We start from the raw sequence: 19177 nt of genomic DNA, 5'->3' as shown, positions 1-19177 counted from the left end.
TCTCAAGGATATAACAGCGTAAGGATTTTCATCAGTGCCATCGCAGTATAATTGCTACAATGACTTCACTTCCTGCAAGTTATTTGCTTTTGATTTGATTTGATTTTGATATACTTTATAATCCCCTTTATTAATTAATTAATTAATTTTTTATTATTTATCAATTATTATTTGTTATTATTAACATTTCTTAATATTTATTTCTTAATTAGTTTATTAATATCAATTTCTTCATAGAATAATTTATTAATTTATTACGTGCATACAAAGAAATTAATACACTGGAATAAAGCAACTGTAGACTACCTACTGAGTCACATTAAAGGGAATAGATACAGTGGACGAGTTAATAGGTATTATGTTACACGTAATATGAACTATATGGAGTCGTCTATGTGTTTTGGTTGGCATGTATTGTTCTGTTGTTATAATGTACTTTATGCAATGAGACCTATCCCAAGAGTGCCCTATTCAATCTGTGGCTACAACACAGGAAAGATTATTCTTTGACTTGCCTGTTGGATCGGACTGCGTTTTGCTTTTCCTTTTCAACAACCAAGTGAGAGGCTTGAGGCTTTCTGGTGAGAGAGCACATGGAAATGACGGTTAATGGAGAGGACGGAGCAAGAGCAGACACCTTCCTTTACACCTCGTTTTGCCTATCTGGCTTGGACACCGTCATAACCTAATATTACACAAGGTTTTACCAATCCATCCAGCTATCACCAAATCAAAGTTTCCTGTGTTATCTATTACACACGACTACAAACATATGCCTATTTAGTTACGTGTCATTTTAAAACGGCGTTTAACTAGCGTCGAGAACAGCTTTACCTGTCTCGTCTCTCTTTGTGTATCGATACCCATCCGTTTTTCATCGAAGGCCGCTTTTACGCAGACTTCCTACAGCGTTTTTAGCCACGTTGTTCCTGTATTAAGAAAACCAGTGGCAGACGTCCTCGTGCGTCCAACACAACGTCACTTCCTCACTCGCGTTTCCGTTCAAGAGGAAGGCCCGTAACCCCGCCGTTCTGTTGTCGCGTAGCCGTGAGACGCTTTTTGAGTCTCAGTACTACGTTAATCACTCTGAAAATCCTAAAAAAAAAAAGAAAAAAAACTCAGTACTACTCAATATATAGTTTATATTGGACTATATTCATGTCTATCTTAAAAAAAAAGAAAAGAAAAAGAGTTGGGCTGCATCTAAAGTTGTGTGTCTGTGTACCCAGTAGATTCAAGTTGCCCATCAGTGTTTTAGCTGTTGCCATTTTCAGTCTTAACCTTAACTCTTCCTCTGCCCTTTTTTTTCTTCTTCAACTTGGCCTTTACTGGTTCATAACATTGGTTTCTCTTACAACTATGCATTCGGTGTTTGTTTTTGTCTTTTGGGGTTTTTTTTTTTCGTTTTGTTTTTTATATATATATAAAAGCATTGATTTGATCGTTGATGGTCACCTGGTTCACTGTGAACTCTTCCTGCATATTGTTAAGTTCTCGGCCAGGCTAGCCTCTAGCCAACATGTATATTACATGTATTACGGTTATTATTCAGACCTGGAGTAGAATATGTTGCAAATTGCATGAACGTATTACAACATCCACATGTTCTCCAATGTGTAAATCTGTATATTATCTTTAGAAAATTATCATTTGCAGCCAAAGCTGTAGCTTCTAATCAGTCATGATTTAAACTTTACAATCTGGAGAGATCTGTTCGCAAACCCTCCTCAAGGCACAAACAATTCAACAAGTAAGTCTTAATGCCTACAAAACAATTTGCATTGGTTAAAATCTATGTAGGTTGAGCATGTTTACTACTATTTGAACGCTCACGTTCAACTTAATAGTTGTAATTGTAGCTAAGGTTGTGCAATCACAATGCACATGTAGACAATGTAATACACATGCAACTAATTCAGCTTTTAATTGCAGGATTTTAAAATGGACCATGACTCTCTATTGTATCCTAAATCCAAACATTATGGAAATAATCTTTGCTGATGTGAGAAGTGATCATTTGAAGTGTGAAGAAATGCAGTACTATACTGCAAAATTTGTAAACCATCGCCATGCACGTAATATCAGATACTCTTCCTTTTAGACCGCCCCAAAAATACCTTTTAGTGCATTTACTAAATAGAAACAAGAGATTCTTACACTAATCTATATGTTGTAGCATTGCTTTGTAATTGGTGTCAGTTGTGATGTGTTTCAGAAGTCTTGAGCTGCTGATCAGTGGCGTGCACAGGCTGTCTCAGGGGCAGGGCCCAAAATCTGAAAAGGGGCAGTTTCAGTGTAGTGGGGGTCAGCGCTCGTATCCTTTTGAGAAGATTTTTTTTCCTTTAAAATTTCAACGGAGGTGACTTGAGAGAAGGATTGTAATTTCAAACCAGTACTTTGAAAAGTTTGACAGCCCAATCCCGAATCGAAGTAAAACCTGCATCAAAGCAAACCTGCCATAGAAATCCAGCTCATTCAAATCAGAAACCAAAATGGTTGCCCAGTCTGATGGGGAAATTTAGGTACAATTTACCCTCCCTCAGCAGGCCCGTGCAATTAGATATTTACCATTAAGGATCGTATAAGGTTAGGTTTAAAGAGGGAATTCTGGGGTGTCTGGGTAGTGTAGTGGTCTATTCCGTTGCCTGCCAACATGAGGATCACCGGTTTGAATCCCCGTGTTGCTTCTAGCATGGTCGGATGTCCCTACAGACACAATTGGCCATGTCTGCTGGTGAGAAGTCGGATGTGGGTATGTGTCCTGGTCGCTGCACTAGCACCTCCTCTGGTCGGTTGGGGCCTCTTTTCAGGGGGGAGGGGAACTGGGGGGAATAGCATGATCCTCCCATGTGGTACATCCCCCTGGCGAAACTCCTCACTGTCAGGTGAAAAGAAGCGGCTGGCGACTCCACATGTATCGGAGGAGGCTTGTGGTAGTTTGCAGCCCTCCCAGCTCAGCAGAGTGGGTGGAGCTGAAACTGGAACGGCTCTTGATAGTGGGGTAATTGGCCGGGTACAACTGGGGAGAAAAAAGGGGGGAAATTCCAAAAGAAAAGAGAGGGAATTTTGGTTCTGATATGACTAACACCGACCCTAAATGCTTTGTAAAACTGGAGAAATCGGTGTATGAGTTTGGACATGAAGTTTTAGACTTGAGGTTAGGAATTGCAGGATTGAGGTTAAATAAAGTGCCCCTTTTTCAGATTTGAATAAATTAATTTGAGCAAAATCGCCCTGCAAGAAATTTCTAAACAAAAAACAAAAATGCCTTCGGTTGAGCCTTGTATAGTTTGGTCCTCCAATGGTGTATCCCTGCCATGATTTTGCAAGTTGATAGCGTCTGAATTATGCTTCCGGGATTTATTTCCCAGATACTGTGTGACTTTTATATAAGCTATATATTTTTCTACGGTCATTTTAGTTCACCGTGTGTACACAGAACTAGGTATGCACATATATCTTTAAGTTTTGGTTTTGTATCAGAGGCAAACCCCTGTCGGGACGGTGTGGCATCTTCCAGTCATGTAAGCAAAGATAAGGATCTTGAGCTGCGCTTAACATTGCAGTATTATTCTCTTACTCCTCTTAGACCTCAGTAAATATGGGTCAACATGCCATATTTCATTGTTTACCTCGAACCTTTACTTCAGCTTTGGAGTTCAACCAAACACACTGTTCTGCCCATCTGCCCGGTGTCCTTTCAGAGTTGGTGCATTGCCAGCCACTGGAGAGGGCCTGCTGATATTGCTCCTTGATTTTTTTTTTTATACAAACTTTATATGCAAAGATGTTGTGGAAGCCATTTCTTTTGCCACACGCTGTATGGACCTCGGACATTTGTATCGGAGAGGCATTCACACAAGGATGTGAAAGCAGACATCTCAAGTATTATCTCTGACTTCTCGCTAACTGGGGAGAGGGTCGGTGTCTTTTTAAAGAACTGCAGCGTCACTGTGGATAAATCTTTTTTTGTTTTGCACTGGAAAAGAGGGGAGAAACCTGCGAACGAGGTTGCTTTGTGTGCGATAAGTTGTGAAACCACTGTATTTCTGTGCATTAATTGACTCGTGTAAATTTAATCATCCATGTTTGTTTTTTCGTTTTTTTGATGTTTATTTTGTAACATTGTCTTATTTCTTGTACCAAATGTCGGGACTCAACAGTAATGATTAATATTTCATGATAATGATGGTATGATTAAAAAGATGCAGATAACCTCCTTCATTCCTGAAGGGGGTAAAGAACTCTTCAGGTATGACTACCATAGTATTGCTGTGCTGTTTTACCCTGCTAGCCTGCTCCCCCAGTGAGCACAGGTTCTTGTCAACTTACCCATAATGCCCATCTACACCCTCTTTTGCTTTTCCTATTAGATCAATTCTCTGAAGCAAATGTAATATTTTCATATTGTAGTATTCCGTACTTGTATCTAGACAATGTTTTTATCTTAATATACTAACTACCATTAGTAATTCTTTGTTAAAGAGGTGCACTGTGACTAATACAATGCTGCTATATTACATGGGCGTTATTCGTACGTCACATTCAGTTGATGCAAAGTGGTGAATATCACAAAGGACAATTGATAGAAAGTGGGCTTGCATACGGGATCCCTGCTTATATTGTCCAAATTTACTTTTTTGTTTCTATTTGTGCCAGAACAGAAATGGAAACAAATATACATCACAATGAAATACAAACGTGGTGTAAAAAAAAACTGACAGACTTGCAGTAAAAATTACCCAACAAACATGTTATATACACATACATACTATATCATATGTGAACATAATTCCAAGTATACACATACAAATGTACATTCACGCATGCAAAAAACACCTATGTCCACACACGTGCAGTACCTACACAAACCAAACAGACAAAAAATCTGACAGTCAATATTACATAAATTAGCATTATGTGAATTACTACAAGAAAATTCAGAAAAGCTGTACATTAAGACAATATATGAAATGAAATCGCTCAAAGGGAAAGGGGAAGATGAAATTCTTTGTCACGTTACAATGTGCACTTTCAAGTAAAACAATTGTAATTTTTTGAAAGTATTAAATGAGGGGAGTCTACAAAGTGAGGCGGTTAGGCTGTTCCATTCTATTGGACCTCTATACCTGATGGAACATTATAGAAGATCAATAGATATAGTACCATGACCATGGATTTGCTAGTTGAAATAGAAGAATTTAATAAAAGAAAATGGAGTATATTGTTGTAAAATTTGGGAAAAACATGTGCCAACATGGAATTAAATAATATTGAATGTGGTGAGAATCCCCAAAGTGTGGGAGGTCCAACTAGAATCAGTAACCTTTCTGACGAATTTCTTTTGCACTCCGAAAATGGCATTGAGGCTGATATGTGCTAGCCCAGAATTTATTGCCATAAGAAATAAAGTCACAGACCATTGGATAATACAGATCCAGTAAAATCTTCTTTGACAAAACCTGTCTTATTGTTCTTATTACACCAATAATTCTTAGCAACTCTGTTGGAAAAAAAATCAGGTTTTATCAGTGATCAGTGGCGGCTGCCCAATATAGGGCACTAGGGCACAGCCCCACCACTCCCCACATTCTAGACTTCATTGAAAAGACTTAAAACACTTTGAAATATAGTTAGTTAGTTAAATGTATAATCTGCAATATAATGTAGTTTAAAAATGTTCTACATTGTCTAAAGTTACCAATAGGTCACGTATTTCAGGCCGGGGGCACAAGAATCATTGTCCATTGACTTTCTTTATAAGTTGTACATGCAAGTTCGCTCCTCATCAATTCAAGAGATGGAAGCTTGCTGGGATGCTGAGGAGCTGCACCCCAACAGCATTAATCTGAATGCTGCTGACTTTAACACCACCAACTGGGTAGCAGCAGAGAGCGAGTGGCTCATGGTATGTCATCTGACATAAAATCAATCAAATGCGCTGGGATGAGTTGTTGAGCGTAGAGTTGGAGGAGCCTTGTTGCAACTGACAGAGAGTGTAAATTAGCACTTTTCGCTTACTTGGTCTTTCACTATAACAAATTGTGGTATAAAGGATTTGCACTAACTGAAGTACCTGACCTTAACAAAGCACATTTCATAATAAATGTTTGTTCAGCTCAGCAAATACAAATAAAGGCCTTTTTATTTATTTAAATAGTCAAGTCAGTTTATTTATAGAGCATAATTACAAACAACAAACGTTGACCAAAATGTTTTAGAGAGAGTAAAATGATTACAATCAAACAGAAACACAGGAATGATCAAATATAAACACAGACATAAATAAGAAGATATAAGTAAAGTAATACTTAAAGTCACAAATACACTGGTGTGATACCTTAGTACACGTTTGCTTGATTTTTTGTATAGCCCCCCCCCCCCCCCCGGAGAAAAATACATCAGCCGCCACTGGTGATTATACCTAAAAACTTAACATAAAAAAAACGTGCTGAAGAACATTATTAGCTATATGGAAAGAGGTGTAAGGAATTTTTGTTTCTAGGTCGTAAAATCATCTCATGGTTGCTCATCTTTATCCGTACGAAAAAAATATTGGTGTCATCAGCAAACAAGAAAAGGTATGCTTCATTGGATGCTCTGTAAATCATTTATATTAATAAGGAATAATAAAAGACCGGGTATGGAACCTCGTGGAACACCACACTGTATATTATATTTTAAATTGGCTCTGTTCCAAGTAACAACTCGTCTCCTAATAAATAAGGAACTTCTGAAGCAATTGAATACACAGTCCAGACTTAATTATCACAGCTCAGTGTCTTTCAAGGCTGGTAACATGGATTTACCCAAGTGTAACCGTGCACATAAGCACACTGACGGATTTTAAATTTCAGTCTTCCTCACAATCATGAGTGACAGAAAATAGATACTGTATTATAAAATGAATGAACATTAGTGAAAATATTATAAGAATTCACTTGCTTAACTGTGTTCTATTGGAATTTAAGCTGCAATGTTGCTTTTTCAGCAAAAAGTGTTTATGTCGGCAACAATGTTTTATTTCAGTGAGGGTTTACTGATCAAATACCGCGATATGTGTGTTATTTAAGTAGTCTGAGTAGTCTGCCATTAAAAAATGTGAGGATCAGTTGAGTAATTTTAAAGAATGTGGAGCTAAATTATATGAAAAGTCCAACCAAAATTTGAAAAAACTGTATATGTAAATCATAAGCTGCAAGTGTCTTTACAATTTTCATATACAGGGATCATCAATGGTCATATTTTTTGTAAGTGCAAACATTTAAACGCATTTACAATCCCAGAGATGTTGCATTTACAATTGCAAAGGTGTTAAGATGTTATTAGTGACTTATCATTGCCGAATGGAAAATTGGTTATTTGATTGTTTGCTTATTTCATTTACAGATTTGGTAGTTACATACAAATCAAAAATCATCAGAGAAACGTTCGACAGATACAATATAAAGACTAGGTATGAATTAAATTTGATTAAAAATTTACTTTTGCTTAACAACTTGCTAGCCAAGGAGCTACTGGTTTAACAGAACTGTTTCTGCAATACTGCTCCCATGAACTTTGTTAACATCAGACACACAATTTAGTGAAAAAATGTCACAAAGATGTATGCTAGCAAGCAGCTACACTTGTGAGTACCTGGTTAGCTGCTGTTAGCTCTTCATCTTCATAGGATCAGTGTAGCAGTAACAATAACCTACCAAAAGATGGCAAACAGCTTGATTCAATGGTGTCTGATCTTGCACTCTCCAGGAGAAATGCTATTGGTGTGAAAACTGAAAATGAAGGCAGAAGCAGAGAGATTAACTTAATTCCCTGTTTTATGTCTCCATATCTAGTAATGTTAAGAAACTCTTGCTCGTACATATAGTAGATTAAGTGCCATGAATGGCCACCATTCATAAAGCATAATTCATATTATTTTCATGGAAAATGTGCAAAACATAAAGGTAACAAGTTGCAAATGTGATATATATATATATGCAGTTTGCAATGCAGAGTAGAGGCATTTCGAACACCTTTCAACCCATGCTTAAAATCATCATTTAACACTGAGTTAAGCCTGTTTAAATTTATATGATCAAAAATTAGACACCATGTTATAGTTTTCACCATGACTCAAAGAAACACATACACGAGTTTGTGCATTCAACTTTTAAGACTAAAGAGCAATCTGCACAAAAATTGAAAAAATACCAGTTATACTTATTTTTTCCCCCTTTTTCTCCCCAATTGTACTTGGTCAATTACCCCACTCTTGCAAGTCATCCCGGTTGCTGCTCCACCCCCTCTGCCAATCCGGGGAGGGCTGCAGACCATCACATGCCTCCTTCGATACATGTGGAGTCCCCAGCCGCTTCTTTTCACTTGACAGTGAGGAGTTTCACCAGGGGGACGTAGCGCGTGGGAGGATCACGCTATTGCCCCTAGTTCCCCCTCCCCCCAAACAGGCGCCCCAACCAACCAACCAGAGAAGGTACTAGTGCTAGGCACCAGGACACATACCCACATCCGGCTTCCTACCCGCAGACATGGCCAATTGTGTCTGTAGGAACGCCTGACCAAGCCGGAGGCAATATGGGGATTCGAACCAGCGATCCCTGTGTTGATAGGCAACGAAGTAGACCGCCACACCACCTGGATGCCCCACCAGAGTTACACTTTAATTGTGATTGTGCTCTGTCTTTATCAGTAACAAATGATTTTGTTTTAACTAAGTGATATCCAACTATCCGTCCATTATCCAAACCACTTATCCTGCTCTCAGGGTCGCGAGGATGCTGGAACCTACCACAGCAGTCACTGGGCGGCAGGCGGGGAGACACCCTGGACAGGCCCCCAGTCCATCACAGGGCCCAGACGCAACATGGAAAAACAAAAACTAGTAGCCCAGAACTCCAAAACAGAGACATACAACAACAAGCAGCCCAGAGGTGCAGATGCATGTGTGTTGCTTCTGCACCCTCTCCCTGCCTCTGGGTTTTGCACTTCAGAGCCACTGTATCTACCTTTGAAGTTGTGATTTATTGGTGTCTCTGATTGGTTCACTGACCAAGTGATATCCAATTCATATCATTGTCACGCTGAAACACTTGCTGAGGAAGTTTTGGCTGTGGCTCAAGCGTAAAGTATTTTCTCTCCCTCGAGTGCATTTAGAACCGGAAATATGAGAGAGGTGACTTAGACAACAATACACTTTAAAAGATATTGTGCATGACTTCATTGTATTCATTTTAAGTGGATCTCAGACAGAAAAGTCAAAATTATTTGATGCTGAAATCCTCTTGTAGCAAAAGTCTAAGTATTAAAATATTGTTTTGGGTGACTATAGCTAGCGAGCAGGTCATTACCTCATCTCTGAAAAAGTGCCAAGACCGTCATCCCAAACAGAGTACTCATCCAACCAGGATCACCACGAGGGAAATCAGGACAAGCTGGACTTGGCAGACAGGATGCTTAATTACTTATAACCTGTGGAAAACAATAGCAAGTGAGAACAGCTTGACACCCAAAACATATTAACATACCACTTTGCTGTTGATGGTTGTAGAACATATAAATACCAAGTTGTCAGCATCAGAATTGGATTGGCACGTTGAGAATTATCATTATGCTCTGGTGGCATGGGTTCAGCCGCCCATCAACTAAAAATAAACAGTTAAGCAATACATTGGATTACATGACAGGCGTTGAGGATTTCGGGAAAAAAGAAAATAAACAGATCAAGTTACGCCTCATTTGGTGGAAGTGATAAATCCAGCAGTCAAGACAACAGTGGCACTTTTAAATGGAAAGTTTATTTCACATGCGTGTAATTTCTGCTCTGTTTCTTAGAGATGATTGTTTCAGGGGGCAAGAACATTGAAAAGCTGTGCCAATGAAACATCCCCGCAGAGGGATTTTAATCATCCTCTTGTCTTCCTTTTTTGTTGTTTTCCGCTTCATACAATAATGCACCCTGCATAATTGCATCCTGCAGTGTGCAGTATAAAACTAGATGGCTGAACAGGGAAATTGTTCTCCATTATACATTTGGACTTGGCTCTTTGAATAAAAAAAAAAAAAGATATTTGATAAATGTGTGAGAATTTTTTTTTTCTTTCAATTCGTTCTGATTTTCAATCATCCCCCCCAGCCAGATATACAAGCAGCACGGTTAAGTGGAACTGCTCATGTGATTGGAGGGTGCTGAAGCGTGCGCTGAACTCAAACACTCTCATCGACTGAATAGTGCGCTGTGATAGGCTGATGTACAGACTGCTGACTGGTCATCGCCACTCTCTGGGTGAAGTTATGAGTGTCTATCTGGGAGTTATTGAACAGTTACACTACCATCAATGGAAATGCCCAATTGCAATTGATGATTCAGATATCAGCCAACCCAGATCTGCTTTGCTCACGGTTACGTAAGAGCTGGTTTGGTGTACTCTGTATTGTGATTTAAGCCCCCTGGAGGCAGATCGATCAGTAGGCTCTCACTTCTATTGCCTTTGTTCTGTGCGAGGGGTTTCAAAGAGACTTAGTATCTGCCCTGCAGTTTATTTTAGTCAGACTAAATTTGGGGCATTTGTTGATTTTATTTTTAGATGGCCCAAATACAATTAAAAGCTATGTTCTGGCTATCTAAAGATAATAAAAGCAACGGGGCAATGAACAGCAGACCAGTGCCTATGTAACAGATCACCAACACGGGTTCTATTTATCTGTATATGCTGATAGTTAAGCCAGGAATTCAAATTATGTCGTTGAACTCACAAGGTACAAAGGCAGTTCACCGGATTCAAATGAATATCTAAAATCTTGCAATATAAATGCTGAGCACTACTCTATACAATGTTAGCAGCTGCATATTTATTGTGTGCAAATCTGTTGTCACCTCTTCATCCTAAAATACTATATATAAATAGTACACTGGCGTTGACGATTTATTTGATAATATTGTATTTCTATGCTTATATTTTAGGAATATACTGTATGTGAATCACAAATTAAGTGCTGGTACTCAATTCAACAGCCAGTGCAGCAAATGTTGTATGAATACAATAGAGTTAAAATGATGGTGTGATAGTTTGTGATAGTGTGATAGTTTACAGGGGGCCTAAGTTTTTTGTGATTTTTCAGATCCTGAAACTCTGTTAAAGAAGAGTATCTCAGCTTGACGATAAACACACACCCACGCTTTAGGCTTGGTGCCTCTGACTGAAAAAAAAAATTCAACTGTCACTTCTTGTTATGTTTGTGCTTGTGGCCATAGACAAAGGCTCATGTGTAAACATGTTCTTTCTCATATTCTCAACATCAACACCACAATCGTAAGGTAACCTGCATACTTTGCAGCATGCACAAACTCATCATCTCTTTTGCCCTTTGGCCCCATCACAGAACTGATAGTCCATCCATCCATCCATTACCCGAACCGCTTATCCTGCTCTCAGGGTCGCGGGGATGCTGGAGCCTATCCCAGCAGTCATTGGGCGGCAGGCAGGGAGACACCCTGGACAGGCTGCTGGGCTATCACACCGGGCCAACACACACACACACACACACACACACACACACACATTCATACCTAGGGGCAATTTAGTATGGCCGATTCACCTGACCTACATGTCTTTTGACTGTGGGAGGAAACCGGAGCACCCGGAGGAAACCCACGCAGACATGGGGAGAACATGCAAACTCCACACAGAGGACGACCTGGGACGACCCCTAAGGTTGAACTAACCCGGGGCTCGAACCCACAACCTTCCTCCTGTGAGGCGACCGCACTAACCACTGTGCCACCATGCCGCCATTGATAGTCCACATGATCTGAAATAAAAATCTTCGATCGATCGCTCTGTCATTGCTTCAACCACTTTTGACACCAATCTCTGACTTAAAATCCTGATACGTTTTGCATTGGTTTGGAGTCAGCCCCAAAAAAAATCAATAATAAATTACCCAGGTCAAACGGTTACACAGGTTTTACTTGAAACAGCAGTGTGTTTAAAATAAGTGTGGGTGGGACAACATTAGACGGCTAGAAAAAAAAAGGTTTGAGTCTTATTTTGACATCTATCCATTTTAAGTGATAAATAAAAGCTGTCTTATTTCAGAATACTGTCTGGTTTACATAAACATGGGTTTCAATTTGCCCAAGATGCTGAACAAAGGAATATTTACATCAACCCTGTGAAGTAAAGAACACATTCATTATTAACATTATATTACACAGACATTTTACTCACTCTTTGGGGTTTCTATACATAGAAGTCCCAGCACACTGTGGCAGTAATTACTTGTCCATCACTTAATTACAATGGTTTAATTAAAACATGAATTCACAGTATAGTCTAGAAAATGATTAAAAAGCAAAATGACTCAGTTGATCATTATACTACAGTACTTACTTTCTTTAATTGTTCAGGAAAAAATATATTGACGTGTCAATTTGCCATTTCGGGCATTTTACCTCTTGTACCTTTTTTCTATTTACTAGTTCACTCTCATGCACAACAATTACATGGTGCAGCTGCAGCCACTGCAGCTGCACCATGGGTGCACGGTGGGTGATGGTAAATCTTAGCATGTATTTTTTATTAGATAGCATGCCCCCCTGAGTAGCACTAGTAAAGATGACAACTGGATGTGGCCTGAAGAAAGTCTAATTCTCTAACAGTTAAGTCACATGACCTAATGCCCATTGACACGGATGCAAAAAATGTTTAAGCTGCATGTGACCCTTGTTTACTAATTTCAGATTTTGTTACTATACCATTAAAATAACTTTGTAACAAAAACACAGTTCATCAAAGTGTTAATCAGGATTCATCAGTGAGCCAATAGAACTGGTCATCAAATTTGGGGAGCAATTCAGATCAGAGCCGCTGCCCTGTACAAACACAAGGTAAACGCATCACAGTAAATTGCAGTGGAGGAAGAAGCAGGTCCAGCAAGTGACAATGTGAGTCGTGTATTTGCAGCACCCATGCAAAACCAGCTGATTCTGATCAACACCAAAGATGGTTTACCTGAAGCTTCATGACTTTCTATTGCTTCCTTCGTTCCTTCATTTGCAACCACCCTCCACCACTAGTAAGTGTATAGCATCTAAAATGGATAGGCAAGAATAGCGCTGGTACATGGCTAACATTTGAATCTACAGCCATGAACCTTCTTTATCAGGTTCTAGAAGGTACTATGCCCAAATATTGTCAAACTCCATTAATCAATAAGACCACTTGCATCTCAGCCTCACAGATTTATTTTTTCAGAAGCCAGCCAGCTTCCATTGTCTTGAGGCTAAACAATGCTGACTGGCTGTATTGGTTTAACAGGACGCAATCAAAATAAATCTCTAAGACTTACACTAACTGCGCTTCAAGCGCCCAAGTGGCCATTTTCAGAGTGGTGCACCTTTCGTTCAGGCTAAAGTGCCTTTGTCAGCATCACTCTTCAGCTAGATGTGAAGTGTACATGGGTGGAGCAAATACATGATCAAGACTTTTACTTCATGGACCGGGTTCTTCCCCTTCTGGTAGTTTGGAGCCACTTGAGGAAGCAGTCACCTGGACTGGAGAGATGGTCCTTGCTGATTTGTGATACTGTGGGCTTGTGTGGTGTGCAATGCCCAAATTCCTCAGCAGAGGTATAGAGATACTATACCCGTAAGAAATAAAAGCATGTAATAATTTTCTCTATCAGTGATATAAATGTAGATCTAGTTTTGTTTATGTTTATGAAATGGCTGAGAGACAGGCTTGAAATGGTCCCCTCATCCTTTGCCAAAACTCTGCTCATTACAATGAGAGAGAATAAATCCTCACTCCGGGATTTGAGATGGAGATTATGGTTGCTCATCGTGTTTCTCCTCTGCTCTTAACATGACAACAAATAAAATAAAGTTGCAGTTATAGAACTTTTCCTTAGGTTAAGAAAAATCAGGTGTGTGTGTTTGTGTGTGTGTGTGGGGGGGGGTGTTGCAGTTATCTCTTATTTTCACATGCTTTGTGTTCATTTGACTGCGATCTGTGGCACTGATATTTGAGGGCCCTTTACAGCACCGAGATCCACCATCAGACATTCTTCTTTTAGTTTGTGGCAGCAATTTTCTCCAAAACTAAATTCACTAAGAAAAGAAATGGATGACAATTGAAATACTGTAGGGAACCCCACCTCAGATATATAATCAATCGTAGTTTAATTGGCGAGCCGCCCCCCTCAAATCTACAGCAACCACTTATCATGAATGATCATAAATAGGTCTTGGATAAATTGTGAATCCTCCCTTGACTGATGGGCAGATTTTCTTACACTGGGCTGACAAAGTTACGATTTATAAATAATGCCTTTTGGCAAACTGAGTGGTCAGCGCTCCTGCATGAACACAATATTGAATGGCTAACTAGGGCGAGGCTGACAATGTTATTATATATAAGATCATGACTGGTGAGAGGTGGCCTGCATTGCATGTCATGTTATCATCATTATGATAAGTGTCAGATAGCAAAGTGATAAATTATGTTGTGACGGTGGTGGTAGGTGGGACAGACGTTGCTACTGTATGTGAGTGATACAGGTGTGATTGGTAATGACAGTTCTTGCCTGGTGTGTAACGATATATGAATGATAACTGCATAATACTTGCCCCGGTTCTTACTATTATTTTGATATAGGAGCGATCATTATACTTGCCATGTATACTATTTTTATGGTGGTATGTATGTGAGTGAGTGACACTGATGTTTACCCTGTGTCATTTTTGTTCTTGTTGTTTTCTTAGTTTAACTTGTTATTATTGTTTTCTTTTTTGTTCATGATGTCTTTGATCTGTGTGGCGTTACTTCTTTTGAAAAGCAATAAAAAGTGAATTGCTGGGGGCGTCCGGGTAGCATAGCGGTCTATTCCGTTGCCTACCAACACGGGTATCGCTGGTTCGATTCCCCGTGTCACCTCCGGCTTGGTCGGGCAACCCTACAGACAGAACTGGCCGTGTCTGCAGGTGGGGAAGCCGGATGTGAGTATGTGTCCTGGTCACTGCACTAGCGCCTCCTCTGCTCGGTCATGCAAGACGCCAACCTGCTCATCAGGAGCACTTAGGGGGTTCAGTGTCTTGCTCAAGGACACTTCGACCTGATCTCTGGAGGAGCTGGGGATCGAACCAGCGACCTTCTGATTACTAGACGACCCGCTCTACCTCTTGAGCCATGCAGCCCCATAAAGACCTGTTTCCAGCTCCAACCCCCCATGCAGCCACCTGCATAACCACTGTAACGAGATAATCTGTTTATACAATTTTTTTATTTACTTATTTCATTGTGTTTCTATCATAACCTGCAGAGAACCTGCGCAAATGTGCAGCACACAACAGATTAGGGGTTACCTGTCGTTGGGCTGGTTCATTTTGGTGTAAAAGGCTTGCATCGCTTTATAAAGAAGATGATTGTAATTTACAATTGTACATTTTAGGTAGGGTAATCAGCAAACCTTTCTGTACTCTTTTAAGCATTTATCATCATTATTTGCCGAAATTACACCAGTATGTGTTCATTATAAGCAGGGGGATCAAGTGTGAAGCTCTTTCTCAGGTCATAGGCTGCCATAAACCACCAGCCACTATGGAGAGAATGACTCATAATGAACCGGTATATAAATGATTTATAACAAACTTCGGTGAGTTGGCAGGCTCGACGGTCGAGCCCACTTTTTCCTCTGAATTCTGCCACAACGGACAGTTTCTCCATCTTGTATTGGTACACATGGCAATATACAAACAAAATATAACCCATTCAGCCATTTATCTTAGTTTACACAATTTGCGTAAATCAGAACATCTTAGTGACATTGTGGTACCCCCCCCACTTATGTTTATTCAGGCTATAGCATCCGTTTTTCAAATAGATACATTAAAACCATTAAAATCACAATGTTAGAGGAGAAATGCTCAGCATCTGTAACTGTCTAAGTAAACTAGACAAATAAATCTCAAATGGGGGGGGGGGGGGGCGGCAAGCCGCTTAACACTGTCCAGCAGGGGGAGTCCACATACTGTCTCATCTTATCCATTGCAAGGGCGCTCCACTAAGAGTGACAAGTTCAACTCATCAGATGACCAAATTGCTTTATGCCAACAAATAATAAATAAAATGGTAAAATGGCTAATGGGCTGCATGTATACAGCGCTTTTCTAGTTCACCAACCACCCACTTACACACACATTCATACACTGATGGTGCAGGCTGCCACGCAAGGCGCCAACCTGCTCATCAGGAGCACTTAGGGGTTCGGTGTCTTGCTCAAGGACGCTTCGACATGCTCCCTGGAGGAACCGGGGATCGAACCAGTGACCCTCCGATTACTAGACGATCCGCTCTACCCCATGAGCAATGTCGCCCCGGGTTCAAGTTAATTTTGGTCAGTCAGCATTTAGTCTGGGGGACAAACTCACCTTACATTCGAAGACTGCATCAGAGGTCGTTTGCAAAGCCAAGGAAAACTCTCAGTTGCACAGTCTCAGTGGTGCCTTGCCCTTGTTACCAAATACGCCAAGGAGCTTTCAGATGGCATCCCAAAACTTTTCCACCACCTACCCCCTCCACAACCAGGGACGAACCTGAGGGAAATGAGCATATGACGTGAGTGCAGGGCTGTATTCAGAACCAGGAGGGCACACTCACTGTCCTTGTCTCTCCTTTAAGCAAACTCTTAATTGAATGAACAAGTAAACACACGAGCTTCTCACAAGGGAAAAGAGGAACAACAACAGCCGTAAATGAATGACCTAGTGGGATATGAGACGTCAGCCATTATAACTCATAGACCCACTCCTTTTGAACTGCGACGAGCATGGTTTGAAGAAAAAACAGCTTGCCAAACCTTAGAATATGAAGTCTAAAAGAAAAAAATACCCCTGAAACGCATTAGGGGGGGGAAATGATAGCACTGAATCGGTTTACTTAGGCCTGTCTTTATGCATTCTCAATAATCCAGGTAAGGAAATCACAGAAAGTTGAATCCATCGGGACACAACGTTTATTGAGAGAAACGTTTCATCACTCATCTAAGTGACCTCATCAGTCTCACCTGACTGCAGGTGTCCCCACCCTTATGAACAATACAGTGGCAAAAAGACCCAACCAACGACCGCTTTCATATGCATATTACCGTGAACGTTAACTAGAGTTTCAATGGGCATGTGTACTACTCACAGAGGATTGGGGAATAGTTGCAATGACAGCATTGTAAGATGGCGACAGATGTACTCTTAGGTCCCCCCTCGGTTCAGGGACGGTTCCCTCTTCACATAGATGGCCTCTTCGAATCCCCATTCAAACCAGATCTCAGTTGCTTTCAAACCCCAAAACACGCTGCGCCAGAAATCGGTCCACCCCAAGGATCGGGTCCCCCGGCACAAACAAAGTTTCTACCTTTGTGGGAAAAAAGATACAGAGCTGCCGCTCCATGAATTCCCCTAAAATTGCATATATTTGCATTTAAGATGGGTTTTAGATCAATTGCACACACACACACACACACACACACACACACACACACACACACACACACACACACACACACACACACACACACACAAAGTTACGATAAGATCTACCTGAAACGACCACGAGTGGTCAGAATGACCGTCTCGAAATTTGCGCGTGATCGTGCGCGTCATGTGACTATTTATGACGTGTTTTGGTTGCGCCATTTCCTTCCCGAAGTTCACTGCTCTGTCCTAGAAACACCCTAGCGTTCTCCAGTGCAGAGAAAGAGTCTAAACTTGATTTTTGATTATTGCCAACTTGTCTGGGTACAGACGCACCATGGCTACCACCGAGGCGTTGTAGTGTTTACAGGCATTGGACAGCGGCCATTTTAAATGGTTTGAAAAATAGTATTAAAAGTTGTTAAAGTGTTAATGTTGGTGTCCGTTTCTTAACAGACATGCTAACATGTGTAATGCATTGATATCTCAGTTGGGTGTCTATCTTGACAGAATGCAGAGTTTGAAAACAGTGGCGGTCAAAATGACCGCTCACGGTCGTTCTTGTAATTTTTAGGTTCTGGTCGTTGTTTGGGACTGTTTCAATATTCAATTTTCAGTTCGTTTTTTTTTTTTATTTCACGTTTTATAGGCCTTGTTACGTTTGTTAGATTAGCAATATGTGCTGTCCGTTTTGTTTTTCAGGTAATATTTTCACTTTTTCAATTTTGCTATTCAAGTTCGACCATGTCTCTCTGAAGTTTAAATTGTTTAAAATAGTATTGTCGTTGTTAAATGTTAATGTAGGTGTCAGCCGTTTCCTAACAGACATACTAACATATGCAAGGCATTAATATCTCAATTGGGTATTTATCTTGACAGAATATAGAGTTTAAAAACCGGCGGTCATTTTGACCGCCCGTAGTCGTTTTAGGTAGGAGTGAAATCCCAGTCGTTCTAGTTGTTAAGTGCCAGCAGGATTGCCGTGACTTGTACATCGGGGAAACCAAACAGACGCTAGCCAAGAGGATGGCACAACACAGGAGAGCTAACACGTCAGGGCAGGACTCCGCAGTCTACACCCATCTACAGGCCAGTGGCCACTCTTTCAAGGATGAGGAAGTGCACATCCTTGATAGGGAGGAACGCTGGTTTAAACGGGGAGTCAAAGTCAAAGAGGCCATCTATGTGAAGAGGGAACGACCATCCCTGAACGGGGAGGGGTCCTAAGAGTACATCTGTCACCGTCTTACAATGCTGTGACTGCAACTATTCCCCAATCCTCTGTGAATAGCACACATGGCCACTGTAACTCTAGTTAATGGTCACTGAAATTTGCATATGAAACCGATCGTTGGTTTTGGTTGTTATGCCACTGTATGGTTTATAAGGGTGGGGATACCTGCAGTCAGGTGAGACTGAAGAGGTCACCTAGATGAGTGATGAAACGTGTCTCTCAATAAAGGTTGTGTCCAGATGAACTGATTCAGCTTTGATTGATAAGCATAGTGGGTGTGTAGGTTAAACAGCCACACATACCAGGCCATTAAAAAAGAAAATATTAAGAGGATAATTCCACTTCTGTTTATTTTATTTTGAGATACTTTATTGATCCCCTATTCTTTTAAATTTGAGCGTTTGAGTCAATAACCAGAATATGGATAGTATTACAGATATGTCATCCTGCAAAACTGAAAAGCCCGACCTTCAGAG

The 19177-nt window shown here is 40.4% G+C and overlaps 1 protein-coding gene across 1 annotated transcript in view; it reads left to right on the top strand.

Annotated features, from left to right (window-relative positions):
* Positions 1-19177, top strand: part of si:dkey-175m17.7 (uncharacterized) — a 57784-nt gene that overhangs the window by 19256 nt on the left and 19351 nt on the right. The window contains exon 5 of the mRNA XM_056284214.1: positions 5765-5908. Coding sequence (XP_056140189.1) covers positions 5765-5908 — 144 coding nt within the window. The remainder of the gene's footprint in view (positions 1-5764; positions 5909-19177) is intronic.

Source organism: Lampris incognitus, chromosome 8 (assembly GCF_029633865.1).
Source record: "Lampris incognitus isolate fLamInc1 chromosome 8, fLamInc1.hap2, whole genome shotgun sequence".
Classification (NCBI taxonomy): Eukaryota; Metazoa; Chordata; class Actinopteri; order Lampriformes; family Lampridae; genus Lampris; species Lampris incognitus.
Note: the sequence above shows the minus strand (reverse complement) of the source record. Positions and strands in the feature narration are given on the sequence as shown.